Genomic DNA, 15316 nt, shown 5'->3' with positions numbered 1-15316 from the left:
GATGATATTGTCATCTACAGCACCACATGGGAGGAACACTTGGAACATCTGCATGCTGTCTTCAACCGTCTTGGCACTGCTGGGTTGACGGTGAACCCCTCTAAGTGTGTTTTTGCCTCTGCTGAGACTGCGTACCTGGGCCATGTGATCGGGAATGGGGTGATCAAGCCTCAGGTCAGTAAGATCCAAGCCATTGAGTCTTGTCCTCTCCCACAGACAAGGAAGCAACTAAGATCCTTTTTGGGCATGGCAGGCTTTTATCGTCGGTTCATACCACGATTCTCCACCAGGGCAGCTCTACTAACGGACTTGATAGGCATCAAGTGTCCTAATCAGATTAACTGGACAGAGGAGGCTATAGCAGCTTTCAAGGACATCAGTCAATCACTGAGTAGCGAACCAGTTTTGTACAGTCCAGACTTTAATGAGCACTTTTTCCTTCAAACGGATGCATCTCATAGGGGTCTGGGAGCAGTGCTACTTCAAGGTTTGGAAGGAGAACGTCATCCTGTTGCTTATATCAGCCGAAAGCTGTTCCCGAGAGAGGTTCGATATTCAACAGTGGAAAAGGAGGCCCTTGCAATCAAGTGGGCCCTTGATTCCTTCAGGTACTACCTTCTTGGAAGAGAATTCACCCTGGAGACGGATCACAGTGCACTTCAGTGGATGGAAAAGATGAAGGATAAGAACGGAAGGATCACAAGATGGTACCTTGCTCTGCAACCTTTCCGGTTTGTCATCAAGCACATTCCTGGGAAGAACAACGTTACCGCCGACTTCCTCTCTCGCTGTACCAGCGAGAGTCCTGAAGAGGGGGGGGTGTGTGATGGCATCAGCCACACAGGGGTAAATTAGTCCATTTTTCACTTTATTAGTTTGCTTTGCAGTTTTCTTCATTAATCATTTGGTTAAACCTAACACTGGTATTATGAGGCGCGCACATAGTAACATTGTGTGGTTTTTCTAAAATGTGTTGTTATATTAATTATGTTTCTCTTTCTTTGAGTTACCTGGGTTTGGGCGGTGGCTGTTTCCTGTCTGGGCAAAAGGCGTGGCTGAGGACTCTGGGGACAAAATGCCTGCTCAGCAGGACCAACCATGGGCTTACCAGGAGCAGGGGTGTTTTAGGCTTAGTTAGGTTATTCTGTGCTTAGTTAATATTAGTGTGTGTTTTTGTTTTCCCCCCTATTGTGTTCAAATGGTTTGGCCAAATCATTATAAAAGCTACCCTCATGTGTCTTTTTAATTAGGTCAGTTTGTGAGTTAAGTTGTGTCTCACTTTGTTGTTTAAGTTTTGGAAATTACTTTTTGTAGAGTTATATTTAGTTGACCTGTTTTATGGGCCTGCTAAGTATGGTTTTGAATTTTGTTAATTTTGGACTTTTTGAGGGTTAAAATAAAGAAAACCCTTTTTGAAGATATTTTTGCTTGTGTCCTCTTTGCGTTGGCTGCTTGGTCCCTCACAATCACTCTATTCATCTATAATTATAAACTTAAGCTGCTGCTTGCCTGCATGTGAGGGCTCATTATCTGGATTACACTGACATGATCGACTCAGCATGACACTAGTGTGCATACTTGTTGTCCAGCACTGAAAATTAAGCTCGTCTAATGGCCACTTGAAGCTGTCTCCAAAACAGTTGATCCTCGTAGACTGCCGTATTAAATTAGAGCATAATAAAGAAATGTATCAAAATAAATAAAGTTTTGATCTCGGCAGATAACTTACCAAATCTTAATAGCTGCATAAAGTTATTATAGTTATGGAGATATTACCTTTAACTGGCGCTTCCCCTCAGCTCATTCAAGCACAGAATCTTGGTGCCTCTTGGAACATTTTTAATGCTCCCTGCTGACCAAAGACAATGGCTTTCTATATTACCAGTCTGCTCAGGAGGTCTGTGCAACATTTCTGGTGAGCAGTATTTTGTTAATAGTAATAAGGAGGTATGTGGGTCTGTTTATTGAGTCTATGGATGCAGCTTGCTAGCATTAGCAGACGACCTAGCACTCCACATTATGCTCACTTCCATGTAATCAACAAGGTCGTGACAGAAATCCTCGAATTAAGACTTCACAACTTTACAAATCATGGCTATGTCCTTTTTTTATACAGTCTATGCTTTACTTATTTGTGTACCACAAACCAGCTTTGTTTTTTCCTGCCTGCTCACTATCACTGAGCTCATACATCTGTCAGAACCAGTTTCTCACACACTAATCCAAACTGGCTCAGTGACAATGGTAGCTGCTCATTATGACTTTCCCAATGCCGTGTCCCTTTCTAACATCACATGCAGGGTAAAGGATTAATCCTGTCTAAGCAGACTTGGCTGAATCATGTCTTCCAGAAGATTATGCAACACTCTACTAGAATAGATACATGGCCACAAGGCTCACCTGTGTAGACTGACCACATGACACCCATCATTTTATATCATGTTGACACATGCAAACCATCAATAGACACCTTGCCACCTGAAAAAATAGCTTTGGTATAATTTATTGATGAAAGATGAATCTATACCTCCCACAACTATGGGTGTGCAGAAGACTTTTACAAGTGGTAAGAGGAAGACGTGGGAGCTTGAATGTGCAAATTAGTGACTAATCCTGGGCTGACTGTGAGATGTTTGTGTACTGCACTTATTTCCTATCTTCTTCCTAGTTATACAGGTGCATCTGCAAATCATACTCAACATACTCCCAGTGTGTGGGTGAACGAAAGTAAGCTGGGATTGCATCTCTGACACCTCCACAGATTCAGTGTGAAGCAGGGAGAGAGAGCGGCGCAGACATGCAGACAGAATGGATAGAAAGACGACAGAGGGAGCGAGAGAGTGAGGCAGAGAGTGAGAGAGACGAGTGAAAGAGACAGAAGATATATTTGACTGTGTGGGTGTGTGAAGTATCAAGGCATGCATCATAATTGTGGATTCTTCTTGGAGCAGCTGGACAAGTCAGTGCATCAGCAGGACATTTACTGGTCTTTCAAATTGTGTTATTTTGTACTTTAAAACAGTGGAAGCTGTGAGCACAGACAGCGACATTTTGAAAGACAAAATGGAAACCGACTTGTTTCTGCTGCCTCAAGGATTTCATTAACAGGGAATACAAAATTACTTCAACTAAGTGAAGTGATGCCAAAAATGATTTGTGGAAAATTATGATACCTCTGCACCCTCAATAATAGGAAATCAAGTGAAGACTTTATCTGAGGTGAGTTGGAGATTCTTAGAAAAATCAAACTGTGTTGAAATTTTGATGATGTTTTGTTTATTTTTTTTATTTGGTTTGTGCTTGTGTTCATTATGTGTATTAACTTATTCTTGTATTTCAGTTTCAGACCTTAAAAGGACATTTCTGCCTTTGCTTGTTTACAGTTTGAGGGTTAAAACTTTTTTGTACAATGTTGAATTGATTGGGTTTATACTGTGATTGGAGTCATTCTAAGGAAACCTTTTAACCAATGTGATTCTCAGTAATCAGTACAAACACTGAGTCTGTGTGTGTGTGTGTGTGTGTGTGTGTGTGTGCATACTCCTATGTTTTTCTGTGATTTGGGGTACTGAACTCGACTTCTCAAAAGCCCAGTGTGCAATGTAGCCAGCCCACGCTGTTTCCCGTTTCCATGGAAACTATTGCCCAGTGCTAAAAGCAGGTCTGTCGTGTGGATTGAATGCACGAGTATGTGTCTGTGTGTGTTTGAAACATCTCACACAACAGGTATATTGGATGTTAACAGATATTGACTGCTGTTTCTACGGTGTTGTGAGGATGCAGTAGGAACTAATATGCAGAAATTTACCTTCACACTCACATCCCTGCCTCCCTCTTCTCTGGAGCTTTCACCCCAGTGTAACCTTCCTGTACTTGTATCTTTGTCTCTTTCTTTTAACCCTTTCTCTGTCTCTTCTCACCAGTACACTGTTTTCTGTCTCTGTCTCTAAGATGGCTCTCAGCCACATTATCATCTGCCTCCTGCCACTCATTTGCTATGGGTCATCCCACCCCTCTCCTCCGCCACCTCCTCCCCGGGGATGTAGTGTGGATGTGGATCCTCCATACAGGGTGCTCTGCGACCTGGAATCAGTCTGGGGTGTTGTTCTGGAAACTGTGGCCTGCAGCGGTGGTCTCACATCAGTGGTCCTCGCTGTGCTCCTGCTAGTCAAGATGCGCTCCATTTCTGATCCTGCCAAGCGCTCCAGCCTGGGGCCTCTACTCCTGCTTCTGGGCACACTTCTTGGGCTTTTTACCATCTCTCTGGCTTTCCTGGTGGGGAAGAACCAGGCGCTCTGTGTGGTTCGAAGGGCCTTTTGGGGACCCCTTTTTGCCCTCTGCTTTTCCAGCTTACTGGTGCAGGGTGTGAGGCTCAGGAGGCTGGTAGCTGGAAAGGCAAGCCCATCTGGCAGCTCCCTTGCAGCACTCGGTCTGGCCTTGGCCTTGGTTCAGGGGATAATCTCTGCCGAATGGGTGCTGCTGACTGTAGTTAGGGAGGGTCACCCAGCCTGTGAATATCCACCTTTAGACTTTGCCCTTACCTGCAGTTACACTTTGGGGCTTCTTCTCATAGCCATGGGTCTCTCTCTTGGGGTGGTGCTGTGTGGTGGAGAGCTGGCAGTAGATGGAGGAAGTGGCAATGACGAAGACAGAGAAGGAGATAGTGAAAGACGGAAATGGAAGTGTAACGCAATCTGGCTCGTCCTGTCCAGTCTCGCATCAGCATTACTATGGGTGGCCTGGCTGGGGTTTTACCTTTACGGCAGCCAGACGTTAAGGGGAAGGGGGAACAGAGAGAAGGGAGGGGGGAATAAGGATGCAAAAGTGTTCGATGAGCCTGCACTGGCTGTCGCCCTGGTTATTCAGGGATGGCTTCTGCTCCTGTTCCACGCTGTCCCAGAGACTCACCTGTGTCTCCTGAAAACTTCACAATCCGACACGCAAGACTTCTTTGACACCAGTCACACGTCTCCTCCTTCACATTACGGAGATGAGCTCCCTGCACATTCGCACCGATCCTTCCAAGAGAACCAGGCCTTTTCAATGGAGGAACACAGTGCAAGTAAGCCTATGTGACGTGTGTGCATGTCTATACCTGAGTGACAGAGATAACTAATCTAACAAAAAAGGGAACTTATTAGGTCATAGTTTCAATATGTTAGGTTGAGAGCAAAATACGTTTAGCATTTGAGTGTTTTACAGTAAATTATGAGACCACTGTTGCTAGGCAACTGGCAACAAAAATGGGGACCGTGACAACCTTATGAAGAGAAATGAAAAAGGAGAAAACAACAAAAGTAATTCATGTGGTTTGTCTTTTTAAAATCTCAGACATGTTACATAAAATTGAAATAAATCGTTTTAATTGATTGAATACATTTAATGTTACAGTTCCAAATTAGTTTTATTAATAATTTATAAAAGAATATTAATTAAAATAAAATTATGTTAGATCAATCTGAATATCAATTAGATATAAAAATTGGTATCTTACAACCACATTTACATTTTTCCCATTAAAACTCTTTGAGCCTCTCACGAGTTCATGAAAACACAAGGTTAACCAAAATATTTCAAGTCAAGCGGAGACTGAAAATGAAAAATCTGATGGGTACATGGTTATGGTGCATGACACACTACTGCCTTCTTTGCTGCTTGTCAATCCTCTGCTTTTAATCACCTTCTTTTTTTTTTACAGTAATAACTGAACTAATCCTACTTTGAATTGCAGGCCAGTTTTCCATTCATCATACATGAAAAAAACTACATCACCATCCAACCATGAATGGCAAGTAGTCTTATTTACAGACAGGGAAGCTCATTTCTAGGTACTGTATGGGAAGAATCCAATTAAACCTCAGAAAATGTCTGATTTTTCAACAGGCTTTTACTGCAGTACAGTTATGAGTCATCTCACTTTGATTGCTCGCTATATTTATTTGAAGCGAGATGCACAGATGAAGAGCTAAGCCTCGATAAGCCAGGATAAACAAAGAGTGAAGGGAATAGAAAGGCACATGCAGTCTCCAGCATGATGATGATATTTGGTGATCCTTTTAGACTTCTTAATAGGCAGTCAGATCTAGAAGAAAGAGAAATTTAAAAGAGAATTTAATTTGTGGTTGAAAGTAAAAGGTAAAGGTTTCTCTTAGTTATATAACTGATAATGTAGTCTAAGCTATGTTTTAAAAACCGTGAGTTTGTAAGGGCAGCTGGTGAGTGTGTGTAATACCTAAAAATTATCCACTTCTCAGTTTATGAAAAAAAAAACAACAGAAACCCCATACAAACAAAAGAACCAAACAACAATAAAAATACTGCTTGTGTCTCATTCCCATTCGCTGCTCCATATTAAGTCATGTTATGTAGACGAGTGTGAACTGAGCTCAGTCGCAAAATGGAAAAAAGAAAAACACCACCAACAGCAAACACTCTTGGACACTAATGGTGTGACTTTCTAAGTGCCAATTTATTGCATAATTGCTAATGCATCATTTAAATGAAAGATCAAAATCAGCAAAATAAATAAATACTGCTAAGCATTTTTGTGATTAAGACATAATATACTGAGCAATACTAACAAATCCTTTCAAGACAGTTTAAGTTACAGCACTGCTCTCATTTTTCTTTTGATGCAGTATTTGATAGTATGCGAGGGCTGGATGGTGACCTTCCGTTGTACAGTTTCTTGTGAGGCACTGTGGGATACGTGTACCTTTGAACTGGGGCACATGGGAAATACAGTTCAGAAGAATTTTGCTAAAAAAAAATCTCAGTCAAATGAGAAGTTTGAGTCTCATTCTATTGTTACATGTTTTATCATTCACTATTAAGGTTAGTATATGTAGTGAATCATTCTGGAATTTCTGACACAGTCATAACATTTATTAAAAAATGATTCACAGTTTAGCAGGTCTTTACTCTCCATCCAGGTCTCCATAGACAAACTCTGTGCACCTACACATGTAACCAAATGACTTTTCAAAGTAGTATTACTAAATCTCTAGGTTAAACTATTGGTTTTGAGTTTAATTTATTTCCCCTAACATAAATGAAACAAATAAAAAACAAAAGACAATTCAAACGTGTAAAAATGGAACATACTGTAGACTAAGAAAAACTTAGATTCTTCTTGAATTGTTGCACTTAAATAAACAGTAAATACAACATAGCACAGATATTTAACACAAACAAGTTGTGCATTATCTTATTGTGCCATAAAAATGATAACACAGATCTTACATTGCTGGGAAATGGGAAATGTTTTGTCATCTTTTTGTTTCAGTGTCTGTAATGTGGAATGTATTCATGAAGAGAGAAAAACATGGGATTCCACTTACTCTCTACAAACCCAACCAAAATGCAGATCTGCACATTTTATGGCTTATAAATAATACATAAGGACTAAACTAATGAGGTCACATTCCATGAGGAAAAGCTAAGTAGGAAGTGATTCAGTCATAACCATACAGGTGTTTTTATATACTCCAATCAGACCACTGCTCAGGTGAAACTGTAAAAATGAATGCAGACAGTCTAAACAATGGAAATAAAGAAAGAATGCAATGTTTGCAAAACATGCTGAAACTGAGAATTTAAAAAAAGTACATGCTCATTTTTGATTTGATATTAGCTACGCCTTTCAAAAACACTGGAAAGGGGCTTGTTTATCAAACCGTTCTTCATCAAGCACATGTCTTTTAAGTCGATACACGATACAGACACAAGACAGTGCAGACACAACACTGTATCTCCAAAAGTTGATTCTGTTCATCTGGACGTAGCGTTTTGTGGGAGAAACGCTTCGTCACTCATCCAAATGACTTCTTCAGTCTCAGCTGACTGCAGGTTTCCCCAATCTTATAACCAGTACATTTGCATAATGACTGAAACCAGCCCAGTGAAGGAACAATGGGCTGGGAGGTCAGTTCCTTAATCTTAATTGTGCAAATTCTCATGACCATTGATCAACAGCCACTGACCAAAGCCCACTGACCAAAGCCCACTGATCAATGGCCATGAGTACCATTCACACAGAGTTGGGGAATGGCTGCAATCACAGCATTGTAAGGTGGTGACAGATGTACCCTTAGGCCCCTCCTCGATTCAGAGATGGTCTTTCCCTTTTCACGTAAATGGCCTCCTTGACTCCGCGCTCAAACCAGCGTTCCTCCCTGTCCAGGATGTGTACATCCTCATCCTTGAAAGAGTGTCCACTGGCTGTAGGTGTAAATAGACTGCAGAGTCCTGGCCTGATGAGGTAGAGCCACCTCGTCAGGCCAGGACTCCGCAGTGAAAAGGGAAAGACCATCTCTGAATCGAGGAGGGGCCTAAGGGTACATCTGTCACCACCTTACAATGCTGTGATTGCAGCCATTCCCCAACTCTGTGTGAATGGTCCTCATGGCCATTGATCAGTGGGCTTTGATCAGTGGCTGTTGATCAATGGTCATGAGAATTTGCACAATTAAGATTAAATTAAATTAATTTAAATTAATTAAATTAAGAAGTCACTTGGATGAGTGACGAAGCGTTTCTCCCACAAAACGCTACGTCCAGATGAACAGAACCAACTTTTGGAGATTTACTTACCTGGATGACTGAGCATGCATCAAGACACAACACTGTACTTGTAGTGACTTCAGAAAGTTGCTAAGAGACTGAGGTTGGGCTGCTAACATGTCTGACTTACTAAAAAAATTCAAAACATGAGATCCTGCATTGCACAGTGAGAGATGTTAAAGTTGGCTGTTGTAATGGTCTCGCAACCAAAGATAGCCTGGGACAAAATTCTGACAGTGTTAGAAATCAAGGATAACTATCTCACAATTTCACGGTAGCTGTGACCTACTTCAATTAAATAACCAGCCAACCAGGAATGCAGCTGAAATGACGCACTAATCAACTCAACACCAGCAGTACCTTTTTTTTTAAATACAGCATGTCAACAGCTGCCTTTGTGAAAGCAACTAAGGGAATGTAGTGGAAACAAATAGCAAAGCGTCATAGCTCGTGACAGAGCAGTTTTCATTAAGCACAGAGTCTACATGAACCAAACTTGATTTCCAGCCCAGGTATATTAAATCCATGTCACATAGTGCGGCATGAAATGAACTTATACAAATCAGAACGCCAGCAAATTTAAAGTGTTCAGTCTTTGCAGGAGACTTAATATGAACGCTAACAAGAAGAAACCTTGGACGTCACTAGACTGAGTATGAGCAGTCATCTGCCTCAATCTGTCTATAAAAGCAGAGTGAAACAAAGGGCACTGAGCAACAGCAACAGTATGTACTGAGCAGGTTTGTAAGTTACTGCAAATCAGAAACATGCAGGAAACAGAGATGCCTGTAGAAAAGAACAGAGGCAGAAAGGACAAAGACAGAATCAGTAGGCATGAAGTAACTGAGAAAACAAGTGTGGGAAATAAATGCATGACATGAAAAGAGAACAGAACAAAGAAGGCAACAAAACAAGTGTTCAATTAATTCAAATGAGTCAAAATGTAGAACTGAATTCATCTTCACTTTAATTTTGTCTGTCCGAACGATATTATTCTGACAGCCCTTCTAAACAAGCCATACTTCTTGTCTTTTTTAACTGTGCTGTCAAGAATTTAAATATTTTGCAAGTTAACTGAGTGTTGTAGAGTCTGAGATGCAGCTGTTTGTTATTTTTTCCTCTAAGCACTACACGGCCTTACCTTGGGGTGAATTTACTGGGATGTTTGCTGGGAAGATTGTGGCACCTGAATGCTTCAGATCAACAAACCACCAACCCATGTGGTTGGTGCCACACGAACCAGTGATCAACAAATCAAGTGCATTTGATTAGCAGCAACTGGATGCCACTTACCCTTTTAATTCTTATGGAAGCAGTAAGGGTGTACTTAGTGGCTGACACAATGCAGAGCCCTCTGACAAGTTTCTCTTTCACATGGCTGTAGTTTATTCATCCAAATAAAGATCACAAAAAGGTATATGATCAGTATGAAAGTTATACTTAAAGTCAGCTGCTTGGACTTTCAAGGTTATGTAATAATTATAATCAGATGACACATTGGTTATTCTTAGTACCAAATGCATCTTTTGTGTGTGTGCGTGCCAGCTCTCCGAAGCGGAACATACCACGGTAGCCATGGAAGTATGCGTCCTGGTATCGCCTTCAGAGGGCATGTCTACCAACCTACCGAGATGGCTCTAGTGATGAACGGTGGTACAGTAAGTATGCCATAAACACAAACTGCGTTTTTGCCTCTAAATCACTCTGGAATAACATGACTGTACAGTAGATTAGATACAGTAGAATGCTGTACTTTCTCACTACTTGTTCGTGTCTTATAGATGCCCACAGCCCCAGTTAACTACACTGGACGACGGTTATGGTAATATACGGGGCAAATGTTGAAGAGGACACACTTCAGTCACATTTTTGAGGGAAGAAGTATTAAAGACGGTACATATCACAAAGAAGCGACTTCATAAGAGATAGCTATGTTTACTGTGTTTGTGTTTTTTGCCACACATGTGCAGATTTGGCATTTTAAAAAGAAACTAGTGGTATTTTTGCCTACATTTTCCCGAAGGCTTTTTTGATGGATGTAAAGGAACAAGAGAGGGAAGAGAAAGCGACATCTCTCAGTAAAGTGATATTTTTCGATGATGCATTTTTCGATGAACACGTGTAATCTGAATTATAATACATACACACAAGAACAAGAAGTCTATTAGCACAACTAAATGTTATATTTAAAGTGTTTTTTTTAAATTATATTATATTAAAAGAGACATATTGAATGACCTGTTGTTAAACCATGACAGAGTTGAGCTTAGAGGAAGACTTGAATGTGTTGAGGTAAACTCTTTTGCCTGAGCAGCACCAAACCAGTGCTGCAACATTCTAACTTTTGTTTATCAACCATGCTTACTTCATAAAAATGCACTTTGTATGTCATTTATTATTATTATTATTTTTTTGTTTGCATTCAAGCTACAACTACAAATAAGCTGTTAGGATAGGTATGTAAAATACCTGCTTACACCCACAATGCTTGCACAGCCTCTGTTTTTCATCCTGGAAAGTCCCAAAGGATTCGCATAGTGATTTTCTCTCTATCCCTCGCCTTTCCAATATAAGTACTGTTGGGCAGTTTGCCACATTCACAGTGTTTACTCATAAAGGCTTTGTATTCAGCAGATCTCGTGCAGGGCTGTGGAGGACTATCAAATAGATTTTAAAAGGTGAATAAAAACTCTACAGCTTGTGGATTGTTTTTTTTTAAACAAGGTTAATTTTTAATAAGCCTATGATAAAAAGCCATTTAATACTGCAGCACTAATCCTGCAGTATTAGTAAATAGGGTTTACTGTTAGTGGCTGTAATTTTGCACTTTATCAGCACTGATTACATCTGGGAATTGTGATATTTGACATTACTGGACATGCATGTAAAAGCACAGTTTAAAGGTAATGTATTTTGTCAAAACATAAGTGTTTTGTTTTCTAGAATTTTAATAACTGTATACTAAAGAAAATGACCAGTTGTTTGTGTTTCTAATAAATTGGCATTGGAGAGATCATTGACAAAACAGTCTCACCCCTCTAAGCCAATAAGTCAGAAAATTTACATTTAAAAATAAAACAATTTCTGGACAATCAAGCAAATCCCGTTGCTGAGGAAGGCCAGGTATGTGTAAACCTAAAAGAAACAGGTAACCGTTTCTGTGGTCAGACTGTTTTGTCTTGCAGAGTTTATTGTGCATTATCAACATTTTTTAGATGTATGATAAAATCTTAAAAATGGCAGAAAAAGTAAACCCTTTGGAATTAAAAATCTAAATTTTTTTATTGGGTTTTTATCCATTAACTGGTGGTGAGAAATAAACAGCTGTCATTAGTCTTCATTAAACATAGTGAATATATATATTGACAAAGGAAAAATGATGAACCTTGGATCTTATACCTCCCTAAACTGTCATATAACGATGCTCCTGGGTTCATTTTAGGATTATATTTCACTGAAATCATTCTGTAGTACACTGGTTAATAAATTCATTCCAGAAAGCCATAAAATGTATATAAAAGATGGCTGTAGCTTCTGAGTCTGATAAGTAAAGCTAGTGCCAAAGTGCCTTAAACATGGGTTCTTTCTAACGGTCAGCAGGGGCCCTTGATGTTGCAAAAAGAAGTCAAAATTTATAAAAGTCTGGGCTCCCTTGATTCCCACCTTTGTAAGAACTTCCCCTATGAGTTTAAGGTCTTAATCGGTTGTTTCACATTTTTTGACTACAACAAAACATTAATTTTGTGTATTATGGTCCCACCTCAGTCAAAATGACAACAAAGCAGGCTTTATGGTATGTTGGCAAGACAGAGATGATGATTTTACTTCAGGTTAGGCTTATTGTTCTCATTATTACCTTCTTACCTAACCTCTACTAGACTTCAGGTTAATACCACCCATCCTTACATTATACTGAAGCTTAATGGTGGTGATCACTTGGTGGAGTCCCAGGCGCAACAGAAACAAAAGTGGCCCAAAATGATAACACTATGTGGGATATCACATGTAAGTTTACATGTAGGGTTATTTTGATAATTCCAAAGGGTTTTCTTGCATTTTCTTCCCACTTTACAGTTAAACTTTAAATTCCATGAAACAAAATGAAAAGATTTGGCATAACTGTAAATTTAACTGGAAACCTTTGATATTTTGGGCCAGATTTGCTGACGTATTGCACAAGCAGAAATTGGGTTTTGGTGTGAAAAAAAAGTAACATCAGTATTAACAAAGACATTGCAGTAACAAGATTGCATGTCAGAGGTGGGATTTCAGAGATTTTTGTGACCGATCTAGTCGTGATATTTTACACTGAAAAACAGCATATCACATTTTTTGCAATTGATATTATAATGAACTGAAAGTGGGTGTGTTTAGATAACTAACCACACCTGTAAGTGCTATTTGGGGATCGTGCTCACGCACTATTTTGTCCTGTTTAGTAAATCAAGCCCATTTAATTACAATGCTGAAAAGTTTGTGTTGAATTTAACCTATTAAGACTCAGTTAACTTTGAGACTGAATTCTGAATCCAATCCTGAACAAGTTAGTAAAATGAGGTTGAAAAGCAGGTCTCACAATGTTCTTCTCTAATCTTGAGACCATTTCTTCTTACTATAACACTAAACAACTAAACTGTGAGTGATTTTACTTTTGTGTAAAGCCTTGTGTTCTAATATAGTACAATGAAAATATGATCATTGTAGGATTTTTTTTAATGTATTAAGCCTATATAACTGATTTTTAAACATGTACTGTAGTTGTTCCAAATGTGAAAAAGCACTGGTATTTCTTTTTTGAGATCCTCTTATAATGATAGCTCTGTCACTGTTTTATGGCAGCATAACATGAATGTCTGTAATGTGATTTGCACAAAGTGACTAATACATCAGTGCACCTATTCTGTTAAATATACCCTGGTGTTGTTGTTTTTATTGTTGGGATAACTATAAAGTCAGGTACTACTACATCTAGTTCAGATGTATCGTCGTCAAGTGTTCAGTGCACTGTAACTGAATCACAAATAAAGAAAGAAATGGTGCAACTGTTTTAACACCAAACTGGTTTCCAAGCAACACTTCAAGCATATAAATGTATGTTTCCTGAAAAGATTATCCTTAAAATTGGTCCACATATTAGTCCACACATTCTCCTTAACAATCCTGATCTAGAGTGTATTTTAAAACTTAATATATATGCAAATCTGCTTATGATACTTAAGCTATATCATTAGCTTTGAGTGTTATTTAGTAGGACTGAAACTACTGATATGAAGGCACACACATCCCCCTTCTCTGTGTTATGTTAAATCACGAGCCAAGTCATATCACATAAATAGCCAAAAATCCTCACTGCATGTGGGAGTCTTCTAAAAATAAGTAAGCTTTCAGTAGTAAGAACGTCAGGGACCTGCAAAAGCATGGCCTGCTGGATGATGGAGATGGAGGAGGATTGCAGCTAGCTACTAGGAGCAGAGCTGGATTCGGATGCGGCTTCTTAAACGTCCATTTCCAAAATGAAAGCTGGGTGACAGAAAACTGTATGCTTGGTCAAAATGACTGTCATGCACATGGAAGAGTATAAAGCTAATGGCTGGATCTGCAATGGCTGGCTACAAGAGGTTGCAGGGGGAGGGTTACATGTTAATAAAGGCATCGGAGACCTGTCGCTGGCTTCTGGCTTTGTTTAGACTAAAGGGGATGTCGGGGGGGGGGGGGGGGGGGGGGGTGAGCCTATGTTTAGAAAGGCTTGTAAGAATGCTGGACACAAAACATGAATAATTAAGTGGCTTGATTTTATCATGCGTTAAAGAGATGTAAATTACTAATTTACTTAAGGTGCCACATCATTTCAGACCATTTTAATCCCTGGTTGTAACAGAAGTCAGCAGGGTGAATTCACTGTTAAAGTAACAGGGATTTCGCTGCCAAACTCCCAAAATTTCTCCTCAAACTATGTGTTTAAGTTGTGGATCCTGCTTTGAAAGATACCTGTTTTTTCGACACAAACCCAGCCTCAGGGATCACAAGCCTGAATAAATGGGAGGGTTACATTAGGAAGGACATCTGGTGTAAAATGCATCCTTCCCCTGTGGTAAGTAAGTGGCTTGGAATAATTGAGCTGTTATTTGTGTCATGAACAAAGTGCATTTGAAGCTCAATGATATTATCTGCTGTCACAAGTGTATTGTCAATACTGGAATGTCACCCAAAAAGGGGGAAGTACAACTTTGACAGGGGCACATTAGGCTCATCTCACTCCCCTTGCCATTTCATAAGAAATTCTGCCACCTGCACAAGAAATTCAGCACACACAACCATATCTAAAATCCCACTATAAAAAGTATGCATAATAACCTTAAATACACAGCATTGTTATTTATTTTGCAAGTTTCAAGTGAGATCATGCTTTAAAGTCAGCCTCAAATCACAAGACATGTTTCAAAGAGACGTCTGTTAGGCGTTGCTGACTTGCATCGTCACTTTTCCTCAATGACACTGACAGTAATAACTTGAGGGTATTTAACATTATCATAAGCAAATCATACATCTAACTACATACGTCTGTTTAAATAAAGACAAAGTAATTATGAGTTCTGAATTTGGTCCTACTTGGGTTACAATTGAAAATTGTGCATATTTTAGTTAATATTTTTTAATCGTTTTAATGTTGATGGTTAACACAAACAAAAACAGTGAAAATTAAAAATTAAACAACTGTCAAACTGTTTAGCAGCTCACTTACGTGCACGCTCGC

At 39.5% G+C, this 15316-nt stretch overlaps 1 protein-coding gene across 3 annotated transcripts; it reads left to right on the top strand.

Moving 5' to 3' along the window:
- Positions 1–2390: 2390 nt before the first annotated feature.
- On the top strand, positions 2391–13620 carry gprc5bb (G protein-coupled receptor, class C, group 5, member Bb). 3 transcript variants are annotated; one of them, XM_086296546.1, is made up of 5 exons: positions 2400–2566; positions 2669–3219; positions 3952–5062; positions 10108–10220; positions 10344–13620. In XM_086296546.1, exons 3-5 carry the CDS (start codon positions 3952–3954, stop codon positions 10386–10388), a joined length of 1269 nt encoding a protein of 422 aa, XP_086152672.1. In that variant the 5' UTR covers positions 2400–2566; positions 2669–3219; the 3' UTR covers positions 10389–13620. The 3 variants fall into 3 exon arrangements, with proteins under 3 accessions (XP_086152674.1, XP_086152672.1, XP_086152673.1); XM_086296548.1 differs by lacking the exons at positions 10108–10220; positions 10344–13620 and adding an exon at positions 5732–8215 and having other exon boundaries at positions 2391–2566; XM_086296547.1 differs by having other exon boundaries at positions 2400–3219.
- The last annotated feature ends 1696 nt before the right edge of the window (positions 13621–15316 follow it).

This window comes from Aulonocara sp. 'chitande type north' Nkhata Bay, linkage group LG6, assembly GCF_057382095.1.
Source record: "Aulonocara sp. 'chitande type north' Nkhata Bay isolate Kocher_YH1m ecotype deep benthic linkage group LG6, A_spYH_male_GT1.1, whole genome shotgun sequence".
NCBI classification, from domain to species: domain Eukaryota; kingdom Metazoa; phylum Chordata; class Actinopteri; order Cichliformes; family Cichlidae; genus Aulonocara; species Aulonocara sp. 'chitande type north' Nkhata Bay.
Note: the sequence above shows the minus strand (reverse complement) of the source record. Positions and strands in the feature narration are given on the sequence as shown.

What these genes read in the sequence shown, in the direction of transcription:
- gprc5bb (XM_086296546.1), top strand. Translation starts at nt 3,952, where the DNA reads ATGGCTCTCAGCCACATTATCATCTGCCTCCTGCCACTCATTTGCTAT. An exon ending in AATGGAGGAACACAGTGCAA is followed by an intron (nt 5,063 to 10,107) that starts GTAAGCCTATGT and finishes TGTGCGTGCCAG; the next exon opens with CTCTCCGAAGCGGAACATAC. An exon ending in TAGTGATGAACGGTGGTACA is followed by an intron (nt 10,221 to 10,343) that starts GTAAGTATGCCA and finishes CGTGTCTTATAG; the next exon opens with ATGCCCACAGCCCCAGTTAA.